General features: G+C 55.1%; 3 protein-coding genes across 3 annotated transcripts; 1 reads left to right on the forward strand and 2 right to left on the reverse strand.

Moving 5' to 3' along the window:
• On the forward strand, positions 1–3,510 carry LOC135326168 (olfactory receptor 14A16-like). The gene is made up of 2 exons (XM_064504017.1): positions 1–505; positions 3,080–3,510. Exons 1-2 carry the CDS (start codon positions 1–3, stop codon positions 3,508–3,510), a joined length of 936 nt encoding a protein of 311 aa, XP_064360087.1.
• Positions 3,511–10,658: 7,148 nt separating this feature from the next.
• LOC135326169 (olfactory receptor 14C36-like) lies at positions 10,659–11,234 on the reverse strand. The gene has a single exon (XM_064504019.1). The coding sequence runs from the start codon at positions 11,232–11,234 to the stop codon at positions 10,659–10,661; it is 576 nt and encodes a 191-aa protein (XP_064360089.1).
• Positions 11,235–18,328: 7,094 nt separating this feature from the next.
• LOC135326170 (olfactory receptor 14A16-like) lies at positions 18,329–19,261 on the reverse strand. The gene has a single exon (XM_064504020.1). It carries the CDS (start codon positions 19,259–19,261, stop codon positions 18,329–18,331), a length of 933 nt encoding a protein of 310 aa, XP_064360090.1.
• Positions 19,262–19,787: the final 526 nt, after the last annotated feature.

The raw sequence follows: 19,787 nt of genomic DNA on the forward strand, positions 1-19,787 counted from the left end.
ATGCTCAACTGCAGCTCACTGAGTGATTTCATCCTCCTGGCATTAGCGGACAATAGGGAGCTGCAGCTCTTGCACTTCTTGCTCTTCCTGGGCATCTACCTGGCTGCCCTGCTTGGCAACAGCTTCATCATCACAGCTGTAGCCTGCAATCACCGCCTCCACACCCCCATGTACTTCTTCCTCCTCAACCTCTCCCTCCTCGACATCAGCTCCATCTCTGTCACTGTCCCCAAATCCATGGCCAATTCCCTGTGGAACACCAGGGCCATTTCCTACTCAGGATGTGTTGCCCAGGTCTTTCTGATTCTCTTCTTGTTCATAGCAGAATATTGTCTCCTCACAGTCATGGCCTATGACCGCTATGTTGCCATCTGCAGACCTCTGCACTATGGGACCCTCGTGGACAGCAGAACCTGTGTCAAAATGGCAGCAGCTGCCTGGAGCACTGGTTTTCTGTATGCTGTCCTGCACACTGCTAACACATTTTCTATACCACTCTGCCAAGGCAATGCAGTAGAGCAATTCTTCTGTGAAATTCCTCAGCTTCTCAAGCTCTCCTGCTCAGGCTACTACCTCAGGGAACTTGGGGTTCTTATGATTAGCGGCTGTTTAATCTTTGGGTGTTTTGTTTTCATTGTGGTATCTTATGTGCAGATCTTCACTGCTGTGCTGAGGATCCCCTCTGAGCAGGGCCGGCACAAAGCCTTTTCCATGTGCCTCCCTCAACTGGCCGTGGTCTCCGTGTTTGTCAGCACTGCAATGATTGCCTACCTGAAGCCCCCCTCCATCTCCTCCCCAGCTCTCAATCTGGTGGTGGCTGTTCTGTATGCAGTGATGCCTCCAGCATTGAACCCCCTCATCTACAGCATGAGGAACAAGGAGCTCAAGGATGCCCTGGGGAAGATGATTCAGCTGGTACAATGTCAGCACCAATAACCATCCCATGTGCATCCACTCGTCATTCCCAGGGTATCTGGCATCAAGGATACATGTGGTTCATTCATTTCTTTCTTACTTTTCTCATTCATGCCACTTATCCTCAGGCATTTCTCATTTGAACCTGACCCAGAGACTGTGTTGAAGCAGGAAGCCAGGCTTCCCCCTTCATCAGTAGAGATGGTGGAACCTCAGAGCCTGCTAGTCTGAGCTCCCTCAAATGCCCCCTCTGCAATGGGGAGAGTTTCCCTTTGCAGTGTCTCTTTCGGTGCTATACCAAGGGAGGTCAGCAGGACAGAGTCAGGCTCAGATGAGTACATGTGGGATGAGACCATGGGTCGCATGTCCATTAGGAGAGCTCAGCTCCCCTGGCCGCAGTCAGGGTGTGATCTCACACCCCCCTCCTGCAAGGGTGGCAGCCAAGTGTCACCGTGGGCTGGTCCCCTCCCTCTCCTGCACTCCAACGAACACTGAGGAGTGGGAGTGGAGGGGAGGAGAGCCTGGATGCAGCTTGTGGGGACAGACCCTCTGCTCCTCAGCACCGTCCCCTCACCATCACAGCAGGCATGTCCTCGCTGCAGCCTTCACTTGGGGGCTGCAGCTTTGCTGGAGACTCGTCCACCAACAGCAGCAGGACTTTCTCTTTTCAGGGCTGCTCTCCTCACTTCCACCCTGTCCTGCTGTGCTCTTGTGTGTGTATACAGCCTAAGCGCTCTTGTAATGTGGTGAATCCTTGTGCATTTCTGTGACCTCGGGCAGGACCAAGCAATGGGCACCCTTATACCGGAATAACACCTCCATAATAAAAGGAGAGTGACGTCACTGAAGTCTGGCTTTTCTTCAGAAGATGGAGTCAAAAATATGCCCAAGGGATTACACCATGAAAAGACTTGTTCTTCTGCTTCTGAATTCCACAGGCTCCACGGGATGAGGTGCAGTCCCTGGGTGATCTGTTAGGGACTGACGGCTGGATTCAAGGCTCGTCGGTCAGTGACCAGTGGAGATGGGGAATGATGTCTGAATCACCTGCCCTTGGCTGTCCCACAGGTGACAGTGCTGATGACAGATACCCAACCTTCTGGAAGGGAATGTCCAGGAGATCCCCAGGAGAGCTCAGGGGATCTCCAGGGTCAGCATGTCCCATGGGGTGGGCACTGAGTGGAGCCTCACAAAATGAGGGATAGTCCATGGTGCAGTTACCAGAAGGTAAAGCACTAAACCCAGGCATGCATGGGGAAACGAGGGCTCTGCAATCCCCAGAGAGGCAGTGGGGACCCAGGAGGTCCAGGGAAGGGGCCCTGGAGAGTGATTCCTGCACCCTCAGTGAAACACCACAGGCTGGAGCTAGTGCCCACCCAAACACATCTCCTGCCATTACAAGTGCCCTGGGGTCACTCCGAGCACCATCCATGAGCACAGAGCTGTGTCAGCAGTGTCAGTGGTGGTGATCCCTGCCCAGCTGGGTCTGCTTCCTGCCCCAGCCAGCACAGCCAGTGTGGAATAACCCCGTAGCCTCACAGCCCGCTCGCCCTGCAGAGCAGCACCACCAGTCTGGGGCCCTGCAGGGAGCACAGGGCAGGGGTGCAGGAACAGCCAGGCCAGCACGGACACAGTGACCTGGGGAAAGGCTCTCTGGGGAGCAGGGATGTCCCAGGAGAAAAGCAGGGCAGCATTCAGACATAGGAAATGAGAAGGAGAAACAGGTTTCTCTGGTCACCAGCTTGGGGCAGGCTGCTCTGTCCGTGGGGCAGCAGGAGCTGCCGGAGGGGCTGCAGGGCCAGGGCTCTGGTGCTGTGCTGGGCAGCGGGGTGGGCATGGAGGGGCTGCAGGCAGACAGGGAGGGGGATCTGCTGGGCACAAGAGCAGGGGAGACAGAGAGTGAGACTGAGAGTGACCAGTATCATTGCAAGGCCTCCTCCCCTTTGCTGGGGAGCTGCTCCCCTTGTCCTTGGGCTTGGCCTGAGTTATGCTGTGGACATGCCTGTGCCTGGCCCTGCTTCTCTGGAGTGCTGACCTGACTCCCCATCTCTACCTCAGACCTGCCTCCACACTACAGTGAAGAAGGTCCAGGCAAGGGACTCTGGGATCCAAAGAGAAGAAACTTGTAGGTCCAAAAGGGGACCCTATATCCAAAACAGCCAAGGCAATGCTGTGGACCAGTTCTTCTGTGAACTTCCCCAGATCCTCAAGCTCTCCTGCTCAGACTCCTACCTCAGGGAAGTTGGGGTCATTGTGGTTAGAATTTGTTTAGGCTTTGGGTGTTTCACTTTCATTGTGGTATCTTATGTGCAGATCTTCACTGCTGTGCTGAGGATCCCCTCTGAGCAGGGCCGGCACAAAGCCTTTTCCATGTGCCTCCCGCACCTGGCCGTGGTCTCCCTGTTTCTCAGCACTGGCATCTTTGCCTACCTGAAGCCCCCCTCCCTCTCCTCCCCAGCTCTGGATCTGGTGGTGGCTGTTCTGTACTCGGTGGTGCCTCCAGCAGTGAACCCCCTCATCTACAGCATGAGGAACAAGGAGCTCAAGGAGGCACTGAGGAAACTGATCCAATGGGTCCAATGTCAGCACCAATAACCATCCCATGTTCATCACCTCATCATTTCCAGGGTATCTGTGGTCACAGCCATAGGTTGTTCATTTCTTTCTCTTTTCTATGTTATATTCATTTTAAAAGGAAAATACTTAGCTTCATCGTGCTTCTCCTCAAGAATCTCTCATCTTAATCCGACCCAGAGAACCTGTTGAAGCAGGAATCCAGGCTTCCCCCTTCATCAGCAGAGGTGGGGGAACCTCAGAGCCTCCTAGTCTGAGCTCCCTCAGATGCCCTCAGGGCAATGGGGAGAGTTTCCCTTTGCAGTGTCTCTTTCGGCACTGACACCCAGGGACCTCAAGGGGTCAGTCAGGCTTGTATAAGTATAGACGGGATGAGACCATAGGTCCCGTGTCCTTTAGGAGAGCTCAGCTCCCCTGCCAGAGTCAGGGTGTGATCTCACACCCGTCTCCTGTGAGGGTGGCAGCTGGCTGTCACCATGGGCTGGTCCCTTCCCTCTCCAGTGCGTCAATGTTCACAGCAGAGCAGGAGGGGAGGGGAGGAGAGTCTGGATGCAGCCTGTGGGGACAGACCCTTTTCCTCTCAGGACCGTCCCACCACTGCCACAGCAGGCATTTCCTTGCTGCAGCCTTTGCATGGGGGCTGCAGCTTTTCTGGGAGACACATCCACCAGCAGCAGCAGGACTTTCTCTTTTCAGGGCTTTCCTCCTCATTTCCACACTGTCCTGCTGTGCTCTCATGTGTGTATATGGCCTCAGTGCTCTTGTAACCTGGTGCTTCCTTGTGCATTTCTGTGAGCTCAGGCATCACCAGGCCCTGGGCACCCTTATGCCAGATCTGGATTGAAAATATGAAAAATAACATTTTTATGTTATATGAAAATATGAAAATAACATTTCCATGTGACCTGCCTGAAGTCCAGCCTTTCTTCAGAAGATGGAGTCAAAAATATGCTCAAGGCAATGCACCACCAAGGGATCCAGTGTTCTGCTTGTGAACTCCATGGGAGCCAGGGGATGAGCTCAGAGTCCCCAGTAATCTGTTAGGGACTGAGGGTTGGATTCAGGGCTCATCTCTCAGTGACCAGTGCCAGTGGAGATGGTAAATGGTGTCTGAATTACCTTCCCAGGGCTGTCTCACAGGTGACAGTGCTGATGACAGATGCCCATCCTTCTGGAGGGGAATCTGAAGCCCCAGGAGAGCTCAGGGGATCTCCAGGGTCAGCGTGTACCTGGGGGAGGGCAATGAGTGGGGCCTCACAAAATGAAGGATGGTCCACAGTGGAGTGACCAGAAGGTAGAGCACTAAATCCAGGTATGCATGGGGAAATGAGGGCTCTGCAATCCCCAGAGAGGCAGTGGGGACCCAGGAGTCCCAGGGAAGGGGCCCTGGAGAGTGATTCCTGCACCCTCAGTGAAACACCACAGGCTGGAGGTAGTGCCCACCCAAACACATCTCCTGCCATTACAAGTGCCCTGGGGTCACTCTGAGCACAGTCCATGAGCACAGAGCTGTGCCAGCAGTGTCAGTGGTGGTGATCCCTGTCCAGTTGGGTCTGCTTCCTGCCCCAACAGCTCAGCCAGTGTGGAATAACTCCGTAGCCTCACAGCCCACTCGCCCTGCAGAGCAGCACCACCAGCCTGGGGCCCTGCAGGGAGCACAGGGCAGGGGAGCAGGAACAGCCAGGCCAGCATGGACACAGTGACCTGGGGAAAGACTCTCTGGGGAGCAGGGATGTCCCAGGAGAAAAGCAGGGCAGCATTCAGACATAGGAAATGAGAAGGAGAAACAGGTTTCTCTGGTCACCAGCTTGGGGCAGGCTGCTCTGTCCGTGGGGCAGCAGGAGCTGCCGGAGGGGCTGCAGGGCCAGGGCTCTGGTGCTGTGCTGGGCAGCGGGGTGGGCATGGAGGGGCTGCAGGCAGACAGGGAGGGGGATCTGCTGGGCACAAGAGCAGGGGAGACAAAGAGTGACTGGACTCATTGCGGGGCCTCATCCCCTTGCCAGGGAGCTGCTCCCCTTGTCCTTGGGCTGTGCCTGAACTACACTGTGGACATGTCTATGCCCGGCCCTGCACCTCTTGGGTGCTGACCTGACCCTGTCCCCATCCTGCTGACCCAGCTCCCCATCTCTGCCTCAGACCTGTGTCTGACTATGGTCAGGAAAGCCTTGGCAAGGGAAGCTGGGACCCAAGCAGACCCATGGGTCTGACCCAGAGGCCTTCTGTAAATATGCCCTTCACTGTGTCAGAGCTGGCCTCCCAAGTAGTATCTCTGCAATAAAAGTGGATCTTCTTAGTCCTGTGCCTGAACGATGGGGTCTTCTTCCCAAGCTGGAGCCAAGAATGCGCTCAGGGAATTGCACCCAAAAAGGCCCTGTTGCTGTGCCTGTGATTTCCATAGGCAAAGGGGGATGAGCTTTTTGGGTGATGTGTGCGGGAATGGGGGCTGGATTCAGCTGTCACTTGTGGGTACCCAGTGCCCCTGGAGAGGGTGAGTGGTCAAGAGGTCTCTGCTGGGGACTGTCCCACGCATTAGAGAAGCCCATCCTTCTGGAAGGGAATATGGAGCCACCTGGATGGAGAGCACAGGGGATCTCCAGGGACAGCATGTGCCTGGGATGGGCAGTGAGTGGAGACCCCCCAAACCAGGGGTAGTCACCCGAAGGTAAAGGGCCAAACCAGGGAATGCAGCACATCAGGGCTCTGCAGTCTCAGGAGAGGCAGTGGGCTGGGTCTAAGGACACCTCTGAACCCATCCTGAGCAATGTGAAATGGCCTGTGATTGCTCCAAGCACCCTCCACAGCTACAGACCCTGGGGAGGGTTTGTCAGGTGCAATGATGCTGGTCCAGATGGGTCTGCCCTCACCAGGACGGCCAGTGAGGAGTCACCCAGGACCACTGCACATCTGCCTGCTTGCCCTGCAGAGCAGCACTGCCAGCCCAGGGCCCTGCAGGGAGCCCAGGACAGGGGTGCAGGAATGGCCGATCAGGCCAGCACGGACACACTGACCCAAAGAAAGGCTCTCTGGGGAGCAGGGACATCTCCAGAGAAGAACAAAGGAGCAATTGTGTGCTTGTGGGGAGGAATAAATGAAAACCTGTTTCCGTGTGTGTCAGCTCAGGGCAGGCTGCTCTGTCACTGGAGCTGCCTGAGGAGCCCTGGGGCCAGGACTCTTGTGCTGTGCTGGGGAGAGGGGCTGCCCAGAGGGGCTGCAGGCAGCCAGGGTGAAGGATCTCTGGCCATGAGAGCAGTGGAGACATGGAGTGCCTGGCCTCCATTTCCTTGTGCCATTGCTGGTCCCCAGCCCGGGGGCTGATGGGGAGGCTGACACCCCTCTCTGTCCCCCAGCAGCTGCTGTGCCCTGCAGAGGGGCTGGGGCTGTGGGGTGAGTGCCCAGAGCTCTGCAGCCCCCTGCCACAGGCACTGCTGTGGGGCCACCCCAGCCTGGTCTGCTGTGCTGGGTGGGCTGGGGAGAGGGCAGGGGAGGTGGGGAGAGCTGGGGAGGGTCTGGGCTGGACTGGAAAGGGCCCAGAGAGGCAAAATGCCAGCAGGCAGCTCCTGCGTGTGAAGGGCAGTGTGGGAGCACAGAGCCGTGTGCTTGCAGGCAAATGCAGGTCTGCTGGGAAAGGCAGCAGGACATGGCGGGTGCAGGAGAGGAGAGCCCAGGTTGTTCCCTGTGTTGCATGGACACAGTGGGGAAGCTGCCCCAGGGCCATCGTCCCAGAGCAGCCCCTCACATCACCCCTTTCCAGCACTGGCTGCTCACCCAGCTGTGGGGTGGTCCCTGGCCAGCTCCAGCCTCCTGCAGGTTCCTCCATCCCAATGGAGGGGAAAAGACCAGCCTTGCATGGCCTCTCTTCTGTACCAGAACCCAGCAAATGCTGAAGCACAGCTGTCTGCTGACCTCCATGTGGGGCACAGCCTGGGCTGGGCAGGGGCTGGGTGCTTGGAATCCTCAGTCTCTGGGGGATCATTTAAGAGTCATTTAATAATACCCCAGCCCTTTCCATGTCCGAGGTCTGTGGTTCCAGGTCCAGCCAAGCACTGGCTTTCCTCACTCCATCCCTTCATGCACAGACAAGGTCTTGATGCTCCCCCTGGGCAGCCTGTGCCCCTTCCACCCTCTGTGTACTTCCATCCCAGCACCCTGAGCACTGGTGCTGCTGCCAGGGCAGAGGTGGAGGATCCCCCGGAGTGGCTCCTCAGGGAGCTCCCCAGGGAAATGTTGTGCTCAGCCCCAGCCCCAGCCCCAGCATGGCAGAGGGGAGCTGCCCTCTCCCAACCCACCCTGGCAGTGCCAGCCCCACCTCAGCCTGCTCCTGAAAGGCTCCAGTACAGCTCTGGTGGGAGCTGGAGCTGCCTTGGCCCCAGGGTGGTCTGGCAGCAGGAGGGTTTGACATGGGCAGAGCAGCAGCAGTGCGGGGAGCAGGGGAGGAGCAGGGAACTTGGGGCAAAGACCCCTGCCCTTGGCTGCACGGCCGGGGCACTGAACAGGCTATGCCTTTGTGGCTGATCAGGCTCCAGGTCGGGGGTGAATGCCCACTTGAGGGTAGGAGCACTGGGATTTTCATGGGCTTCAGTGCAGCTGTGACCATGGTGAAGGCAAGTGGGCAGAGCCAGGCCCAAGCAACTGCAAAGGCCGGGGGTGGGACGAGCAATGTGGGGCTGGTGAAGGCCCTTCCTCTGCTCCCCGTGTGGAAGAGAGTCCCCAGGCAATGCTGAGCTCCACTTTGGCTGACGGGAGGGGAGCACAGGGAGGGTGGAAGAGGCAGGTGGAGCCTCTCGGAGTGCATGAGGGAGTTTTCCAAAGGCTAGGGCTGAGCAGGAGAGTGGAGCTAGGGCCCACCCAAGCACATCTGTTTCTGTGTGTGTCACTAGCTTTCATTTCTCCTTTCACTAGCTCCAGGAGAGACTTTTGGATCTTCCCCTGAGGCTCTGCCAGCTGAGCTCATTCTGCTCTACCCCAGGTGCTCTCCTCAGCCTGCCAGCTGTGCTAGAGCAGAGGCCAAGGAGCAAGAATTCATGGAATCCCAGAGGAGTTTTGGTGGAAAGGGATCTCTGGAGGTCTCCAGTCCAACCTCCCACACAAAGCAGGGCTGTTTGGAGCCTTTGAGTGTGGCATATGACGACACGGACCTCAGATAGGATGGTGCAAGAGATCTCCTTTACTGAGACAACAATGGCTGGTTATATAGCAACCAACCAAGGCCAGCCCCTCTTCCTGCCACGTATCTCCTTGTGCGTTGTGGCATCTTGTGACAGGCAGGAAGGCACATCCTGATCCCTGGCAGGCAGGCAGGAAGGCACACTGTGATTGCTGGCACGTAGGCAGCAAGGCACATCATGATTACTGGCAACTCACGTGCACACATTCTGGCCACAGATCGCAGTTACCACATCATCACTTTCTGCCTTAGAGGTCCTCTGCTGTCTTACACAGCGTCATCCTATTTTGGTCCCCAACACTTGAGTCTTGTCTGGCCATCGCTGGACTGTGCCTGACCCCAGTTACCATCCCCAAATCTGCTCTGCTCCTCTTGTCCGGGCACTGTGGGACGGCACCTCTCATCGGTGGGTCCCTGCCCTGCCTGCCTTGCTGGCACCCTCAGCTCCCAACTCCACTTCCCGCATGGAGCAGCCCCGCTCTTGCTGCTCCCGACAACATACTCTCTGTCGCAGGAACCCTGGCAGAAATGGTGCATAAAGGGTCAAGCTGTGACACAGAAAGACCTGTTGTCATAACTGGGCATCACAAAATCTGACCCCAAGTGACTGTTTTCGCTTCTTCATGCAGCTAAGACTCTGCATGCAATGTTACCCGGGTAGAGGGTCAAAATCTGAAGCTCTCCTCACACCTTTATAGTGGCTGTCAGGTAAGAGTTGCTGCTACGGACATAGAGTCACCTTTTGTATTTACAGCCTTCCTTGGGATCTCCTTGGATCCCACCTTCCCTTGCCAAGGCTTTCTTGGCTGTAGTCAGAGGCAGGTCCCAGGTAGAGATGAGGAGTCAGGTCAGCAGGACGGGAACAGGGTCAGGTCATCAGCACTGTCACCCGTGAGACAGCCCTGGGAAGGTAATTCAGACACCATTCACCATCTCCACTGGCACTGGTCACTGAGAGATGAACCCTGAATCCAACCCTCAGTCCCTAACAGATTACCGGGGACTCTGAGCTCATCCCCTGGCTCCCATGGAGTTCACAAGCAGAACACTGGACCCCTTGGTGGTGCATTGCCTTGAGCATATTTTTGACTCCATCTTCTGAAGAAAGGCCAGACTTCAGGCAGATAACAGAGGAGAACCCCTTTTATTATGGAAATGTTATTCTGGAGGCCACGTCTGGCATAAGGGTGCCCAGGGGCTGGTGATGCCTGAGCTCACAGAAATGCACACGGAAGCACGTTACAAGAGCACTGAGGCCATATACACACATGAGAGCACAGCAGGACAGTGTGGAAATGAGGAGGAAAGCCCTGAAGAGAGAAAGTCCTGCTGCTGTTGGTGGATGTGTCTCCCAGAAAGCATCAGCCCCCATGCAAAGGCTGCAGCAAGGAAATGCCTGCTGTGGCAGTGGGGGGAACGGTCCTGAGGAGCAGGGCATCTGTTCCCACAGGCTGCATCCAGACTCTCCTCCCCTCCACTCACGACATGCTGTGAGTGTTGGAGCACTGGAGAGGGAAGGGACCAGCCCACAGTGACAGCCGGCTGCCACCCTCGCAGGAGAGGGGTGTGGGATCACACCCAGACGGTGGCCAGAGGAGCTGAGCTCTCCTAATGGACATGGGACCCATGGTCTCCTCCTGCCTGTACTCACCTGAGCCTGACTCTGTGCCCCTGAGCTCCCTTGGTGTCAGTGCTGAAAGAGACACTGCAGATAGAAACTCTCCCCATTACCCTGGGGGCATCCGAGGGAGCTCAGACTAGCAGGCTCTGAGGTTCCCCCATCTCTGCTGATGAAAGGAGAACCCTGGTTTCCTGCTTCTACATGGCCTCTGGGTCAAATACAAGAGAGGGATAATTGAGAAGTAAGATGAACCTAAACATTTCCTTTTCACATGAATATAACAGAGAAAAGTAAGAAAGAAAGAAATGAAAAATATGTATCCTTGAGGCTGAATACCCTAGGAATGATGAGCAGATGCACATAGGACAGTTATTGGCATTGACATCATACCCATTGAATCAGTTTCCTCAGTGCATCCTTGAGCTCCTTATTCCTCATGCTGTAGATGAGGGGGTTCACTGCTGGAGGCACCACCGAGTACAGAACAGCCACCACCAGATCCAGAGCTGGGGAGGAGAGGGAGGGGGGCTTCAGGTAGGCAAACAGTGCAGTGCTGAGAAACAGGGAGGCCACGGCCAGGTGCGGGAGGCACATGGAAAAGGCTTTGTGCCGGCCCTGCTCAGAGGGGATCCGCAGCACAACAGTGAAGATCTGCACGTAGGACACCACAATGAAAATGAAACACCCAAAGACTAAACAGGAACTAACCACAATAAGTCCCAGTTCCCTGAGGTAGCAGTCTGAGCAGGAGAGCTTGAGGATCTGGGGAATCTCACAGAAGAATTGCTCTACTGCATTGCCTTTGCAGAGTGGTATAGAAAATGTGTTCCCAGTGTGCAGGAGAGCATAGAGAAAACCACTGGCCCAGGCAGCTGCTGCCATTTTGACACAAGCTCTGCTGCCCATGAGGGTCCCATAGTGCAGGGGTTTGCAGATGGCCACAAAGCAGTCATAGGCCATGACTGTGAGGAGAGAACACTCAGCTGCAAGTGAAAGGAGGAAGAGGAAGATCTGGGCAGCACATCCTGAGTAGGAAATGGTCCTGGTGTCCCACAGGGAATTGGCCATGGCTTTGGGAACAGTGGTGGAGATGGAGCCAAGGTCGAGGATGGAGAGGTTGAGGAGGAAGAAGTACATGGGGGTGTGGAGGTGGTGGTCGCAGGCTATGGCTGTGATCACAAGGCCGTTGCCCAGGACAGCAGCCAGGTAGAAGCCCAGGAAGAGTGAGACGTGCAGGAGCTGCAGCTCCTGCGTGTCCGCAAATGCCAGGAGGAGGAACTCGTTGAAGGAGCTGCTGTTCAACATTTGCTCCCCCTGGCCATGGGGGACTGTCCAAGAAGGAAAAGACATTGAGAAGTTAGGAGAGACTTTTAAGGGAAAATAAATAAATAATGTTTTTCCTTTCTTATTAATAATCTCATTTTGGTTCGCTGTTTATTGGGAGGCCCTTTGCCCATTTCCCTTGCTTGAGCTCTGGTTTGTGAGGGCAGAGGGAGTCATGAGGAGCAGGGACCTCTGCCCATAGGTTCCGTAGGAGTCTGTCCTGCTGTACAGCAGGGGGTACATGGGAATGGGGGTGACTAGCTCTGAGATTCACAATTTCTGTCAAATGAAATTCATTCATCTTGTGGAAGGGCTTTTCAGCATCTTCTCTCCCAATTCTAAAGGACAAGGGTTGCAGAAGTGAGTTTCAGGGATTTTTTTAATATTGTTTATTTTCTTTGAGAGGCCCTCGTCTCCCCTGGGGAGTGCTCTTTAAAAGTAGAAATCCTTGGCATTTCTACTGTGAGTCCTGAGAGGAAAGCATGCACTGTCACTTGGAGTGGGGACATCTCGACTGTCTAGTAGTCTCCTTCCTACCTGTCCTGTGCTCCCACCTCTTTGAGCTGGAGCATGCTGTTCCCCCCAAAGAAACTAGCCCCTGCTGAGAGCAGAGCAGTCCAGTTTCAAAGTGCAGATCTCCAACCTTCTCTGCCTTTCTCCAGGCACCTGAGGGAGGTCTCCACACTCCTCTTCTAGCCAAGGACACACAGGGCTCTTTTCAGATGCCCATTGACAGCCTCCCACCACCACCTCCATGCTCTCAGCATCTCTGCAGCTTCATAGAGATGCTATGAGATCACAGAGATGCTGTGAGACAGCAGTGCCTTTCTGGAGGGCAGCTCACAGCCCGGCAGGACCCAACAGGGAAACAGTCAAAGGACCGTTAGGACTGAAGATGGGCTCTGCTTAAGGGAGAGTCAGCTCATTTCCCAACCCCACAGACTGCATTTCCTTTATCTGCACAAGTTTGAAGGGGGCTGGGGCAACCTCATTTCCATGCAGACTCCTCTGCTTTACAACTCGCAGTGCTGGTGTCTGAACTTCATCTGAAACCCTCAACCCCAGGGAGATCGAGAGAAGAACAGGAGCAGCATGGACAGGAGGGAAAAAAATGAGCAACATCACGATGCTGGTGCTGAAGGAGGCAAGGAGAGAAAGAGACAGAAAGGCACTCGGGAAAGCCTTCACCTTCCCCAGCTGGACATGCCACCTCGCAGACAGCGACATTTGCAGAACAGTCGCTCTCAGCCCCTTTGTTGGGCAGCACAAAACAGGCCCGTGACAGCTGAGAGGCCCCTCTCCTCTGCCAGAGGTCTGGCTGCAGAGGAGGCGGCTCATGCCCTGGATGTCACAACTGTCAGGGCACAGGCTCTGCTGGGTGGGAGAGAAGACATGGGGGAGTGCTCAGAGGAAGGTGTCTGCATCGGAGGGATTGACCATGACTTGCCCAAATCCACCCTCCCATGACGATTTTGTTCACTGTTCCCCCTCATTCCCTGCCCATCTCTGCTGCCTGGCACTGTCCCTGCTGCCTGGAGCTTTCTCGATCCCAACATCTTTTCCCTGTCGATGCTCACAGACCCCATCCCACCCTCCATGTGCGCAGTTCTGCCCTACAGAAACTACTCAGGACAGGGCACTTGCCAGGGGCATCTCTGCATGCAGGTCCTAAGCAGCAGGTCACATAAACCCTGATGAGACCATAAAGGTGCTGCTGGTGCTGTCTGTAGGCTGAGGTGGGGTTGAAGGGGTTTGCTGACCTTTCTCACAGACCTACTGATCTCTGAGAGTGAAGGTTAGCGAGTCCCAGTCCCTTGCCAAACCAGCAAACTCTTTCCCTTTTTCTCCCTGCCAAATTAAGAAACTGAAAGCCCTGGAAGGGAAACTCCTTCCCTTTCAAGTAGCCTTTTTTTTTCCACCTTCCCCTGTGGTGCAGGGACACTGCTCTGAATCACAGCCCTGGGCAGATCTTGGTGCATGTCCCAGCTTCACAGCCCTGCACCGTCCCTGGCAGAAGGCAGCAGCATGCCCTGTGCCTGTGATGGTGTGACAGGGAAGCCCTGCTCTAAAGCATCACCTCCCCCATACTGGAGAAGCTGGGATAGCGATCCTTAAAAAACGATCATTCATGTTAGAATGGGTTTAGACGATGCTTTCAGGAGCCTCAGTAGCATTGCCCTGCAGCCAGAGACTTACCGTGTCAAGGGCTGTGAAGATTTCTCCCACAATGCACTGGCAGCCGCTCTCCCACTCCACACTGCCTTCCACTTCTCTCTGCCTTCTCTCATCTCATGTCAGCAGCAGCAGGCAGTGCCCGCAGCCCTGCTGCTCTTTGCAGAGGAGCTGCTCCTGCACACAGCTGTGTCTGGGCAGTGCTGCCAGGTTGCCATGAGCTCCCTCCATCCCAGGAGCCTGGCCCCACTCAGGAGCAGGGTCCAGCTGAAGGCCTGAATTTCTCTGTCCCTTGTGCTCCCTCCTCCTGGGAAGTGTTCCCTGATGTAAAGCAAAACAATCACCTTTGGTCCCTCCCTAAACAATACAGAGAGATCAGCTACAGCACTGTCACTTGTTTCATCAGAGGATGGTTCTCTATGAGAGGTGGAAAGTTCCCAACCTGGAAATCCATATTCCCATCTCTTAACTAGGCAGGACACCGAGAAGGGGACAGGAAGGGAGCTCATTTTCCCACGGTTCAGGTGTTGATTCAGATGAGTCAGTCTGGGCATCTCATGCCCATTTGGAGGCCCCTGGGATGCAGTGGGATTCAGCAAACTCCCGTGAACTCCACAAACACACAGGAGGTGGGATTCCCCTTCCCAAAACTGAAGTGAGCACCACATAGGTGTCTGCCTGGGAGCTCCTTGTCTAAGCTCCCATTACGATCACTGGAGATGGAGGGTAGGAGTCAGTTGCTCTCACACAAACACCTGGTGACAGTTGAAGAGACAGAGGTGGTCCAGGTATGTGCCAGTGTCTGCTTGCTCTGGTGGAGCGACTATGAGACTGTTAAAGAATATTGGACTGGGGCTGTCTAGAGGCAGCCGCTTAGCACAACTTCTATAAAACTGGCTTAGCATGAGGAGCTAAATTTGCTGCAGCCTTAGGCTGCACTCAGAGAACATGAGGAACTTTCACCTAGTTCAGTAAAAGAGGCCCCAGAGCTGGTTCCAGCTGGAAAGAGAAGGGAGTTACAAGCAGTCTGCATTCCTGTGTCTCACACTCCAAAAGGGAGAATGTCAAGACTTTGAAATAAGGCCTGTGCAGGGCTTCAGGAGCTTGAGAAACAAAGCCTGCTCTCACTGCTGGGGCAGTGTTAATTATTGTGGTCGGGAATTATCTCCTCTGGACCTGGAGAGACAATGATAGGACCCAATAGGGAATGGTCAGACCCCAGACCTGAATATTACTCTTGGTCTGAACTACTGTGTGAGGAGTGGAGAACTTAGACTGGAAAATTATAATTGCCCAGGAGTTTCTCTGTTTGGGTCTCTTTCCAGAGGCACCCAGCTCGAGCTGTCATTTGCTGCTGTACCACTTAGAGTAAATGAGTCTGTGATACTCCGCATCTGAGACTCTGCTTTGGGAAACCTAGGGTCAGAGGCCATCTTTAACACTACCCCTCGCCTGCCAGCAGTGCAGTTCATGGGAAAGGCAGAGCCTGTCTCTGTGCCCAGGGTCTTTCCATTCATGGAGCTGCAGAGGAGTTTTGGTGGGATCAGACCCCCAGAGGTCTCTAGTCCAACCTCCCACGCACAGCAGGGCTGCTTAGAGCCCTATGGCCTTGTCTGTGATCTCTGAACTGCACCTGACCCCGGTTACCATCCCCAGACCTGCTCTGCTCCTCTTGTCCAGGCACTGCGGGACGGCACCTCTCGTTGGTGGGTCACTGCCCTGCCTGCCTTGCCGGCACCCTCGGCTCCCAGCTCCCCTTCCCACACGCAGCAGCCCAGCTCTTGCTGCTCCCAGCACTCCAGTGCTCTGTAGCAGGAACCCGTTCACAAGTGGTGCTTAAACACTCAAGCTGTGATACAGAAACACCTGCTTTCATAACTACACATTAAAAAGCACACCCCAAGTGACTGCTCTCACTTTTTCATCTAGCTAAGACTCTGTGTGCAGCGTCACCCGGGTAGGGGTTCCAAATCCAAAGCACTCCTTGCTCCTTTAAATGGGCTGTCAGGCAAGAGCTGCTGCTGTGCCTGCACGGCCAACGTTTGTACTTACAACCTTCTCTGGGATCTGCTTGGGTCCCAGCTTCCCTTGCCAAGGCTTTCCTGACCATAGTCAGACACAGGTCTGAGGCAGAGATGGGGAGTCAGGTCAGCAGGATGGGGACAGGGTCAGGTCAGGACCCAAGAGGTGCAGGGCCAGGCAGAGCCATGTCCACAGCATCACTCAGGCCAGGCCCAAGGACAAGGGGAGCAGCTCCCTGGCATGGGGGAGGAGGCCCCACAATGAAGCTGGTCACTGTCTCCCCTGCTCTTGTGCCCAGCAGATCCCCCTCCCTGTCTGCCTGCAGCCCCTCCATGCCCACCCCACTGCCCAGCACAGCACCAGAGCCCTGGCCCTGCAGCCCCTCCAGCAGCTCCTGCTGCCCTGGGCACAGAGCCGCCTGTCCCAAGCTGGTGCACAGAGAAACCTTCTTCTTCTTCTCATTTCCTCTCTCTGAATGCTGCCCTGCTTTTCTGCTGGGACATCCCTGCTCCCCAGAGAGCCTTGCCCCAGGTCAGTGTGTCTGTGCTGGCCTGGCCATTCCTGCACCCCTGCCCTGTGCTCCCTGCAGAGCCCCAGGCTGGCGGTGCTGCTCTGCAGAGTGAGCGGCTGTGGGGCCACAGGGTGACTCCTGACTCAGCTCTGGCCATGCTGGTCAGGGCAGGAAGCAGACCCAGCTGGACAGGGATCACTGATACTCCTGACGCGTGTCTGTGTTCATGGATGGTGCTTGGAGTGACCCAGGACATTGGCAATTGCAGATGTGTTTGGGGGGGCACCAGCTCCAGCCTGTGGTGTTTCACTGAGGGTGCAGGAATCACTCTCCAGTGCCCCTTCCCTGGGCCTCCTGGGTCCCCACTGCCTCTCCTGCAATTGCAGAGCCCTCGTTTCCCCATGCATACCTGGATTTAGTGCTTTACCTTCTGGTTACTGCACCATGGACCGTCCCTCACTTTGTGAGGCTCCAATCACAGCCCACCCCAGGCACACGCTGTCCCTGGAGATCCCCTGAGCTCTCCTGAGGTCTCTGGTTCCCCTCCAGAAGGATGGGCATCCCTCATCAGCACTGTCACCTGTGGGACAGCCCCAGGCAGACATTTCAGAGACCATTGCCCATCTCCACTGGCACTGGTCACCGAGAAATGAGCTCTGAGTGCAGCCCTCAGTTGCTAACAGATCACCCAGGGACTCTGAGCTCATCCCCTAGGACCCCTGGAGTTCACAAGCAGAACACCAACCTCTTAGCGGTGCAATCCCTGGGGCGTATTTTTGACTCCCTCTTCTGAAGAAAGGCCAGACTTCAGGCACGTCACAGGGGAGATCCCCTTTTATTACAGAAATGTCATTGTGGAGATCAGGTCTGGCATAAGGGTGCCCACTGCCTAGTACTGCCTGTACTTCCTGGACACACGCACATGGAAACACAAGCCTACCACCACCAGGTCATGAGAACTCCTGGGCCATATCCACAGCACAGAGCACAGAAGGCTAGCATGGAAATGAAGAGAAAACTCTGAAAAGAGAAAGTCCTGCTGCTGTGGGTGGATGTGTCTTCAGGACAGCTGCAGCCCCCCCCAGGAAGGCTGCAGTGAGGAAATGCCTGCTGTGGCAGTGGGGGGATGATACTGCCAAGCACGGGGGTCTGTCCCCACAAGCTGCTGCCTGACTCCCCTCCCCTCCCCTCCCCCTCCACTTGTGGTGTTGGAGCGCTTTAGAGGGAAGGGACCAGCCCATGGTGACACTTGGCTGCCACCCTCACAGCAGAAGGGTGTGAGATCACACCCTGACTGTGACCCAGGGGACATGGGACCCATGGTCTCACCCCAGCTGCACTCGTCTGAGCCTGACTCTGTGCCCCTGAGCTCCCTTGGTGTTAGCGCCAGAAGAGACACTGCAAAGGGAAACTCTCCTCATTGCACTGGGGCATCCGAGGGAGCTCAGACTAGGGGGCTCTGAGGTTCCCCAGTCGCTGCTGATGAAGGGGGAAACCGGGCTTCCTGCTTCAACACCGTCCCTGGGTCAGATTCAAATGAGCGATTCTTGAGTAGACATAACTGTTGGGGAATGGCTTGAGGAACAGCGACACAGTTCTATGGAGATGCTTGTATAGGTGCTAGCTTGAGGAAAATTACAGAGGTTTTGAACTTTACTTGACCTTTAGTTACAGCACAGTGTAGGTAACAAACAGCACACCACTAACGGACACTAGAAGTCCCTGGCAGTCGGCCAAGAGACTTGTCAGGAGGGCGTGTACAATTCTTATCCAATGGATGTGCGCCAAGTATGTAATCGAGAGTCGAATGAGCTATATAAGCTGTGCTTGTTACCAATAAAGTTGAAGCTTGTTTATCACCCATATTGGGTTGTCTCTTGCTTCCCTCGTCCGTCCTGCCCCGACACATAACATGAACCTGATTTTTTTTTTTAAAGCAAAAAGAGAAAAATAAGAAAGAAAGAAATGCAAAACACACAGATTTGATGGGAGGTACCCTGAGGAATTGATGCAAAATGGACAGTTATCAGTGCTGAGATTGGGCCCATTGAATCAGTTTCTTCAGGGCATCCTTGAGCTGCTTGTTCCTCATGCTGTAGATGAGGGGGTTCACTGCTGGAGGCACCACCGAGTACAGAACAGCCACCACCAGATCCAGAGCTGGGGAGGAGAGGGAGGGGGGCTTCAGGTAGGCAAACATGCCAGTGCTGACAAACAGGGAGACCACGGCCAGGTGCGGGAGGCACATGGAAAAGGCTTTGTGCCAGCCCTGCTCAGAGGGCATCCTCAGCACAGCAGTGAAGATCTGCACGTAGGACAGCACAATGAAAATGAAACACACAAAGACTAAACAGGCAGTAACCACAATAAGCCCAAGTTCCCTGAGGTAGGCGTCTGAGCAGGAGAGCTTGAGGATCTGGGGGATTTCACAGAAGAACTGGTCCACTGTGTTGCCTTGGCAGAGTGGTATTGAAAATGTGTTAGCAGTGTGCAGCACAGAATAGAGAAAACCACTGGCCCAGGCAGCTGCTGCCATTTGGACACAAGCTCTGCTGTCCATGAGCATGCTGTAGTGCAGGGGTCTGCAGATGGCAATGAAGCGGTCATAGGCCATGATGGTAAGAAGGAAATATTCTGCTGAAATTAAGAAGACAAAGAAAAAGACCTGGGCAGCACATCCTGAGTAGGAAATGGCCCTGGTGTCCCACAGGGAATTGGCCATGGATTTGGGGACAGTGGTAGAGATTGTGCCAAGGTCGAGGATGGAGAGGTTGAGGAGGAAGAAGTACATGGGGGTGTGGAGGCGGTGGTCACAGGCTACGGCTGTGATGATGAGGCCGTTGCCCAGGAGGGCAGCCAGGTAGATGCCCAGGAACAGGAGGGAGTGCAAGAGCTGCAGCTCCCATTTGTCCGCAGACCCCAGGAGGAGGAACTCATTGAGGGAGCTGCTGTTGGACATTTGCTGCCTCGGGGCTTTGGAGGACTGTGCAGGGAGGAAAAGACATTGACAAGTTAGGACTGACTTGGAACAAAACCCACAGCATTTCTCAGAGCAACTCCCCACATGTCCTTTCCCCTTACCAGGAGGACCTTCCTTCACCTCCTCTGCTTGTGCTTTGACCTTTGCTTTCTGAGTGTACCATGAGGGGCAGGGTCCTCTGTCCATGAGCTCCAGAGGAGTCAGCCCTGCTTGTTACACAGACACTCAGAATCAAAACAGGATGGTCAGTCATTGTGCAGTGACAAAGTGTCCTTGCAGGGCTGTCAGCGGGATTAGGTGAGACTCCTGAACCCCTGTTTGGCTCAGTTCTACTCCCGTTGGCTGGGGACCCACGTGACCACCCAGCACAGGCATAATTCATTGCTCTTGATACACCTTAACCGCATAGTATGTGAGAATTACTGCAGGGACACTTTGTATTTGACTCTTTACAAATGTCTTAGCTGTGCACAATCGGATCACTTTTGCAGCAGGACACTTCGGG

Source organism: Dromaius novaehollandiae, unplaced genomic scaffold (assembly GCF_036370855.1).
Source record: "Dromaius novaehollandiae isolate bDroNov1 unplaced genomic scaffold, bDroNov1.hap1 HAP1_SCAFFOLD_37, whole genome shotgun sequence".
NCBI classification, from domain to species: domain Eukaryota; kingdom Metazoa; phylum Chordata; class Aves; order Casuariiformes; family Dromaiidae; genus Dromaius; species Dromaius novaehollandiae.